At 39.5% G+C, this 9,539-nt stretch overlaps 1 protein-coding gene across 1 annotated transcript in view; it reads right to left on the bottom strand.

Moving 5' to 3' along the window:
- Window positions 1-3,040: 3,040 nt before the first annotated feature.
- LOC308285271 (scavenger receptor cysteine-rich domain-containing protein DMBT1-like) overlaps window positions 3,041-9,539 on the bottom strand; it is a gene marked incomplete at its 3' end in the record, with an annotated part of 44,780 nt that continues 38,281 nt past the window's right edge. The window contains exon 17 of the mRNA XM_080725987.1: window positions 3,041-3,115. Coding sequence (XP_080582113.1) covers window positions 3,041-3,115 — 75 coding nt within the window. The remainder of the gene's footprint in view (window positions 3,116-9,539) is intronic.

Below are 9,539 nucleotides of genomic sequence, written 5' to 3' on the forward strand. Positions count from 1 at the left end.
ATGAAAACACGTTGACATGGATCCAAAATACACTGATGATTGAGCTGTCAAACAATGAAACTACAGTAGGCTATATGGAAGAAAAGCTTGTGGGGGTCCCTGCATAACCCTCTCTCAACTAAGGGGTCCTTGGCCTGAAAACGTTGAAAACCCTGTCGGTGTGTGTGTGTGTGTGTGTGTGTGTGTGTGTGTGTGTGTGTGTGTGTGTGTGTGTGTGTGTGTGTGTGTTGGGAGGGGGGGGGGGGGGGGGGGCGGGGGGTATGATATGATTATTGTAGGGGGTTCTTCAGTTCGAAAACTATTATTTTGAGAGTTTGAGGCTGTTATAGAAATCAATTAATGTTTCACAAGGATGAAGGATTTGAAGAATTGACAAAGATGTATTCAAATGGGCAAAAAATAGAGTATACAGCATTATCAGAGGAGCAGGCCTCCTGGCCTGTCCTTTCAGCCCCTCCGGACACAACCCTTCCTCTGCCTCATTTTCATGCAGTTCTTATACTCATTCTAACAGAGATGCTATTCTAAACATGGTCTTATAAGGACATGTACTAAAGATAAGGACAACATACAAATAGTTACACACGGTACAGATTTGCTGACAGAATGAGAGAGCAAGTGTGGGGGAGAACTCGGCTGTTAAGATTGACAGCTGTAGCTGGTTGACCACCCATGGAAGTAAAACAAGTATATATAATACACATATTTGTTACTCTATAAATATTTCTACCACAAGGCCTGTAAAGTTTGGGAATCCTTGCTGTAGAACAGGGGTTCCCAAACTTTTTTGTCTCAGGGAACCCCAAGAATATATATTCATGGGGTCCCAAATATAATAAATTCCAAATATTATCAAATTATCTCGCGGCACCCCTGGACTGCCATCACGGCACCCCAGGGTGCCCCGTCACCCACTTTGAAAACCCCTGCTGTAGAATACAGAGACAACTTTCCATCTGTCTTCCACTTCTCTGTTCTCTGGTTCCCTGTTCTTACTGACATTTGTTATTATTAGAAAAGAAGTTATGCTCAGTTAGCTTGTTTGATGTTTTAACTATGAGTAATTGGATATACAATTTGTTGTTAGTAATTTATTGATTTCTAAACCAAAAAGTGATATTCTGTAATCATTTATAGAATGTGTGAAGATTTAAATCATTTTGGTTTAGTTATGTTTTAACTTTGTAATGGTAGAATTCTATTGTATTTTGTTTTAATTGGATTAGAAGTGTTTGGACCCAGGAAGAGTAGTGAGGATCCATAATAAACAATAAACAGTGAACTGTTTGATCATCTCTGATTTTACATTTAATCTGTCATCATTACAGAATTGTTGGCTTTGGCATTTACCTCAAGAAGGAACACATGGAAGTTGTGTCTTCAGCTCTCATTTCTAATCCATCCCATCTAAGACACCTGGACTTAAGTTACAACCACCTGGACCTGGATCTACTGGATCTACTCTGTGATGCACTGAAAAGTCCTCATTGTCGACTGGAGACTCTACAGTGAGACTATTAATTATTCTCATCATGTATTTATTATGTGATTATACTATTAATATTGTGGCAATGCTTTGTTTTCAGAGTGTGTATAAAGGTTGATATCATAGTGACACACTTTGCCTAGAATAATGATAAGGTACAGTGACTACAGCATGTGTGTATTTATATTTTTGTATAGAGGAAGTGTTCATCTGGAACGGGACTCAAACCCGCAAACTGCTAGGCTGGCGCAGGCAGGCAGGCTTTCTTTGCTGAATATTATTATTATAATATTAGTAGGTAAAAAAAGGAGTGTGGTGGATGAGTGTGCATAGATTCTGTTCTTAACAAAACATAGCGGAGAAAACGATGGAACGATGGAAATCACTTATTAAAGGGTCTTTTTGAATCCATAACGGTAACTAACGGGCACTTAGGCTCCAATGTAGCCTCACAGTGCATCGCAGATTCGAGTCTCGTTCCTGACGACCCATGTCTCTCTCCCTGTTTCCTGTCAGTCCATCCTGGTCCTTTAACTCATTGACTGTGATTTTGACACTTCTTTTACGACAAACTGCCGGCATTTTGTTTACCTGGGTTAACGTGGGCACGTGCATGCACATCGTGCACGACGGTTCACGGATCGCGTTCGCTCTACGATCCAGCCGTGGTAATAAAAAACAACAGCCCCCCGTTATCCATAGCGACAGTGTGTGCATGCCTCGTGTATGTTGCGTAACGAGGAAGTGAATATGTTCGGAGACAGGATACAGGGGGTTGTTGTCCCGCCCCCTGTTTCCAGTCTGGGAACATCCGTATCCTGTTTCTGTGGATAGTGCGGCTCTATAGAGAAAAAATTATGTCATACTTTAATTGTTTTATAGCGATTACAGCATATTGAAAGCTCGTCATACTCGTCATCAGCACAACAGACAATGGGAAAACGTATAACTTGTCATAGCAGTAAATTAGTTAATAAATGGCCTTAAGCAGGTTCTCTATCCAGGAATAATGTATCTTATAATGTGTTTTATTTCTCATTTAGACTGATGAACTGCTGGTTGTCAGAGAGCAGCTGTGAAGTTCTGGCCTCGGCTCTCAGATGTAATCCTTCTCATTTGAGAGAATTAGACTTGAACTTCAACGTGTTGACGGTGTCTGGACTGAAGAACTTCTCTGGACTGGAGTCTCTGCAGTGAGTAGACTTGGACTGTGTAATTCCATGCTGTATTGCAGCGGTTCTCAAACTATGGGTCATGACCAAAACTGGGGTTGCAGACAGGTGACAGTGGGGTCGCATATTAGCAAAAATAAAGTTTTTATCCCAAAAAGAAGTGCGGTCGTCACCACCAACCATAGAGTTAAAGTGACCAATGTGAAGGGGACGGCCGCTTGACAACACACTGTCTGTCACACTCCTCAACACTGGTGCTAACCTGGTGAAATGCTAACCTGGTGATATGCTAACCTGGTGAAATGCTAACCTGGTGAAATGCTAACCTGGTGAAATGCTAACCTGCAGACGCTCCGTCCTCCCGTGAGGACACCTGTCGTCCTCACAGGAAGACGGTGCGACGCTGGTGAGATGTGGTCTGATGACCGCTGGTCACCAGACCACCCGTTGAGAACCACTGGACTAGAGTGTGGAGTGTCATCATAATTATGACATCCATGTTTTATTTGTGAATTTATCTGTAATCTTTGACGACCATTCTGACCGACTTCCCACTGTCTATACAAGTCAACATATTATAATAATTTTATATTTACACTACATATTTACAACTGTAAATGTATGGCTTGTTCTTTTAAACCATTTATCTACAAGCTCACTTGTTAAAAATAATAAACGTTTTAACTCCTCTCCTCCAAGCCAGGCAGCAGTGAGTTTGTCCGGTCGGCTGCCTGGTGAAGATAATGCTAGCAGAAACACTGTAGTGTCAGGTAGTGGAGACATTGTGTTAGACAGTCAGACACTAGTGGTGTTTCCATAAATCCTCTTAATGCGCATTTACGGCTTATTCGCAAAATCTTTTTATGGAAACACTTAAAAATGCGAATAAACGTTGGTAACACTTTACAATATTATCCGCAAAAAAATGTATCCGCTTGGAGGAGGTAGATTTTGAGGCTTTATCGAATAAACTAAATGTGCATGGGTTAGGGTTAGGGTTAGGGTTAGGGTAGGAAACTTAGGAAACTTGCAGGATAGTGTGCACTGTGCAGCGATCGAGTCACAGCAGTCAGACGTGCAGTACTCACGTCTTTGTTCGGTCTGAAAAAATCAGCCTGATCAACCCTAGCCATAAAACATAACTCTTGTAGGGGTCGCTTATATTGGGACGTTTACTCCCTATATAAGCGACCCCTACAAGAGCTATGATTTATGGCTAGATCAACCTATGCGACCGTCGCTAATTCCAATGACAAACAGGCTAAATTTGCTTTGTCTTAATACGCATTTCTGATAATTCGCTTCCCTAATTCGAATATGTTTATGGAAACATGGCTACTGATGCATTGTTGTTCTACTTCCTACAGAATGAAACACGGAGGAGAATTCTGGACTAATCCTCAACTCCTTACACGATGTGAGTATCTGTCTGTCTGTCTGTCTGTCTGTCTGTCTGTCTGTCTGTCTGTCTGGCTGTCTGTATACAAATACAGACACTATTTATACTTTTTACTTTTTTTTTTTTTTTTTTTTTTGTAAATGAAACGTACTTCATACTAGCCTGACACTCAGCCTGAATTGACATTTCGTTTCACTCCATTAAAACAACATTATAAAGGGGTGTGGCTGGCGATTCAGGGTCTGAACCAGGCTAACTTCATACCACAGATTCACACAAAAGTAGCAAAAGTAGCAGATCTACAAGCTCACAACATGTCACTTTGCGACACGTTGTGAGATTGTAGATCTGCTATTGTTGTTACTTGTGTGTGTAAATATCATAAGATTTTAGTTCTAAATCTACAGTTGATTTGGTCGACAAATGCATTTTGCCTTGATGGCATCGAAATGGTATATTTTACAATTGGTTACATGCTGAAATTAGCAGATCTACAAGCTCATAACGTGTCTCATTGTTAAGCGTTGTGAGCTTGTAGATCTGCTATTTTCAGAGCGCAACAGCCGAGCACAACCAAACATAAAATGTCTTGTCTTTTAGTTCTACTGGATCTCTTCTCCACTAGTCCCTGATAGTACAATATGTTATTGTTGTTTAACATGGTATAGATATCATTCTCAGTGTTAAAAGTCAATGCCATGATGTTTTGATCTGATAACTAATGCACGAGACGAGAATCTGCCCCACTCCAGGGACAGAAAGATTGACCGGCGAAATGTCAAAGTGTCCCGGACACTGGATAATGAGAAACCAAAACATTCTACATCCTTGCTTCTGAGTTCACGAGACTCAGTCACAACACCATCTCATGATCCATTGTTATGTTTAATGGTCCAATCATAATGTGACTAATGTATTTTATGCTGTACACATTCAACTATATATGTGGAATCATTATGCTTTGTACTCAGAGAAACTATGGGTGAGAAAATGCTCTATACTGTACTTGTACAGTACTTTGAACTCTGACTAAACTTCAACACAAAAACGCATATTCTCCGGTGTGGTCTCATTCATTGTGTGGAGTATTTTATTATGATTGGGGAAAACTGTTTATCCATATGGAATATGATCCAAAATTCCATCAAATGGTCCATTCGATTGCCGGATTAGCTCCGAGGAGATATTGGTCTCTTCCGCTGCTAGAACCAGTTAACAACCAGCCGGGGATATTATCAGACGTTTCCCCTGACTCCCACGGAAAGGACTATCTCCCACACGTTTTTTCCTCCTGCGCGAGGAGAAATTACCTTGGGACGCCCCGAGCACAGGGAGGCAGAAAACACCTGCCGAAATCTAAACAACCTTTTTACAAACGGAACAATTGCACCATTTTTGAGCTTGAAGCCTCTCTCCAAAGCTTGGGGAATGAACTGATAACAGCTTTAATGGCTAAGATAGACAATGAGGAAATGAAACCGGTTGTTTCTAGGTGCCCCACAATTGCACCATTTTTGCCCATATGGAGAAAGGAATTCGGATATGATGACTCTCTCCCACATCAACATATCGATAAAATCTCACAACGGTCTGAAGAAAGCCGAAATGGAGGCAGCCAGGGTTGGCTCTGGCACAGCGTTCCACACCAGGGACCGGACACAGACAGTTTCTCTCACAGAGACTTGAGAGGCGGGCTTCATTCTCACACACTGTCCTAATTCAACAGAACCCAGGTCATACGTTTATACCTGCTGTCTTAAGAGTCTAGCTAGCTCTTAACACAGCTGCGTTTTTATTGTTTAATGTTTTGTAGTCTATTGTTTTTGTCGCTTTTTGTTACATGTTTTGAGGACATAGCAGCCGTTTGGCCACGGAGATTGCTTGTCTAAGGTTGGGTTTGTATCAGTACGAGACTTCAATATAGATTTCATTTTATGCTCTAGAACGGCTGTTTCAAGAAGTTCTGAGACGAAATCTTTTTATTTGGGGCCAGAACATATTTTGTTCTGAAGGAATGTCTCTTCGGCCAGTACGATAACCCAATACGGCTGATTAGAGCCACTTAATCACATAAGAAATAGCGTGGTTATTTTAATTAGGAGATTTCACTTTATGCTCTAGAACCGAACGTTCTGACGGAAATCTTCATGCTTTAAGCTTCGTTTTCGTCTTATCTTATTTTATTTTATTTTATTTCCGTCTCAGGCGACTCTGAGATGTTGAATACAGGAGCTTTTTATCTCAGCGCTCCTAAGAACATTTTTAAGAAACATGACCATTCAAGCTAAAAAAGCCCCCTGCTCCGAGAAGCAGTGTTTTTATCGTGTAAAACCTGGACCCACACGGATGAAAGGTTACAATCTAAACCCAGAACCTCTTTTTAACCTGGACCTCAAGTCATTCTGGAAGATCATCGGGGACTCCCAGTTATCAACACTGCCTAAAACTTTTCCTGGAACATGTCAATGGATATGTGCGGAGCTGTGGAGAAATCGGACATTATTTGCCACTGGATGTTCGAACCTCATCAGGAAGGAACAGAGGACGCAAGCAATGTTTTCAAGATGCTGAAGGGCTTGACAGAGCCCCCCCCCCCCCCCAGCCGAACCTGGCTGGCCTTTCACTCACAACGCGATGGGACGCGTTGTGAGCTTGTAGATCTGCTACGTGACTTTCATGGATTACAATGTCCCGAAAAGAACAAACACTCTTGACCCTTGGGACGCCCCGAGATAATGGTACTATATATTTTGTTTACTTTTGACTAAGAACGACTTCTGGAAAAAAAAGAAAAGAAAAATCAAGTTCTGACTGACAAACCTGTGTGTTAAATGTTTTTGATAATCTATCTCTGTCTAATCATCTCTAATCCAATTTTCCTCCCCTGGTTACATTTCGGTTTGTCTATTATGAAAGCAAGAAAATCAAACCAAGTATAAAGTGAGCGGTGCTACTTCTGTGTACAATATGGTACAATATGTGCTTGGCTTATGCTGCTTGCTTGCTGCTTGCCCGCGCTCGCTTGACCGATGCTTACATTTTGGTTTATTATTGTTTTATTTTGGAAAAAAAACTATGAGGGGATTGCTGGAATTGTTTTTTATTTCATTTTTCTTATTTTTACCTTGAGAGGCCACGAGCCGATTCAGTTTCTGTGTGACCTTGCTCTCTCTTTCTCTCTCAAAAATGGGTTTCATTCGCTCTTGTTCTGTATAATCTACTGTTTACATTCTAATACAGGGCTTGATAACAATGCTGGGGTTATATTTGAATCTGTCTTGGGTTTTTCTCCCTCTGTATTGTGTTCTAACTCACTTGCCTGGTTTGCAAAACTAGGAATTATTTACACATATGACTGTCTCTCCCTCTCTCTCTCAAAGGGGATCTCATTCGCTCTTGTTATGACTACACTCGTACTGATAACAACCAACGCTTGGGTTTATTTGAATGTTTCTATGTCTTAATAATTTTTTTCTTCCCATCAATGACAGGTGGGCTTTATTTTATTTTAGGGGACAGGACGGACTAATGACATGGCAGAACAGGTATAGTGGAACTAACTCCACTAACTCGCTACCAACTTAACTGACTGATTATCAGTGACTGACTGACTGACTGTTTTATTTCAATTTTATTTTAACCTGTTTAATTTCATGACTGTTTATTTTATTTTAACCAGTTTTCTCCTGTCCTCCTGTTTTGTCGTGAAAAACACTATTTCCTGTGTAACAACTGAACGTTGTTCTTTCAAACCACATCTTATGGACATGAACCAAAAACATTTACTTTTACCATTCTTAACACATAAACTGCAGTATGGGTTAAGGATGGAAGAGGCCTAGCCCTGCTTTACTCAACCTTTAATTTCTCATGTTGGTTTATTTTTGGTAATACTTTATCCTCTTTACTTGAGTAAAAGCAGGCTGAGACGGTTCCAAAAACAATTTAGATGGCTGGGCTCCATTCAAACCCGTTCAGTCAAATTCCACAATTATTACAACCCTACTGGGCTTATACGGGATTACACATGATGAAAAAAAAAAAAAAAAAAAAAAAAAAAAAAAAAAGGACATTATGATTATGTTATGTGTTTCTATTTAATTTTTCTTATTTTTATTTCTTTAAAGTTTCATTCATTTTCTGGTTAGAGAGGCTTTAAACAGGCCTCGCTAACTATTGTATGGTACACTTCCCCCCTCACAGGCCTGGAAGCTCACTCTAACTCTGACAGTGAGCAGAGTCATTGTCCTTTACTGTACCTCGGTACCCTACTGTACCTCGGTACCATCTGTTTCTCATTTAACCATATTTTAACAAATTATCCTCCAAACAAAACAATTTTTGTCACACCCAATATTTTTGGCTGTGGCAAACGGGAGGGAATGTGTTTGGAATTAATATTTAGAATTAATATTTTCGAATTAATATTTTTTCATTTAATTTTATTTCTTTCATATTTTCATTTTCTGAATTCATATTTCATTTTCTGATTTCATATTTTCATATTTCATTTTGTTTTCATTTCATCCCATTTAAATATATTTCATTTTGTGAAGTTGATTCCAATCAATACAGGGTTAATCTGTTTCCCCTAACAGAACAAACTGACACAACTTGTGTCCTCTTTTGGTGATGTATCTAAACATTTCAATTCAATTTCTATATATAAATACCTTATTGCCTTACATTATGGATTGATTTGTCCCTGTCTTTTCCCTTGTCTTACAGATAAAGATATTTTGAGATGATAATTGAGAATGAGTTGACAGACACATACTTCACTGCATGTCTGTCCAAAGTGGAAATGTCAAAAAGGATGAGTGAAAAATCCATATGTATTTCGTGAGTATGAAACTGCATCACACACGTTTTCCCGCTGTAAAGTTTTCTTCCAGACCTTGACTCGGACAAAAGCCAGTAAGGAGGAATAGACAGTTGGCTTTAAGGCGGCTCCGGTTTGACACCTCACTATAAATGTCCCCAACCTGCAGGGACAATTAAGACCACTCATTACCTAAAGGTAACCTCGGAGGTGTACGAATTATGACCGCCAAACGGCTGATTTTCGGATGCTGTCTAAATACATTTTGAATGCTTTTGTCTTTAACCTAAATTATGGTAAAGAGTCAAGTTCGTCTTGTTTTGACTAAAATCGGCCCCAAATTGTAATAACCACCCGGGAGCGTGATGCTGATGTGTTTTTATCTTGCTTGACATGGATAATTTCCAATCAATCTTCGACACATTGAACCTTTGTAAAATACATATATATAATAATTAATAATTAAGACAATAAAAATCTTTTACCTCTACTTAAAAAACAAAAACAAAGTTCAATTATGATATTCTGATTTAAATACCTTTGGAAATATACAGTTCTTTTGACTCTACTCTTCAAAAACTATCGAAATGTTTTTGACTTAAATTGTTCAATTATTATGTTCTGTTTCAAATACCTTAAAAAAAAGTTTAACCCATGTTT

Source organism: Nannobrachium achirus, assembly GCF_963921795.1.
Source record: "Nannobrachium achirus genome assembly, chromosome: 5".
NCBI classification, from domain to species: Eukaryota; Metazoa; Chordata; class Actinopteri; order Myctophiformes; family Myctophidae; genus Nannobrachium; species Nannobrachium achirus.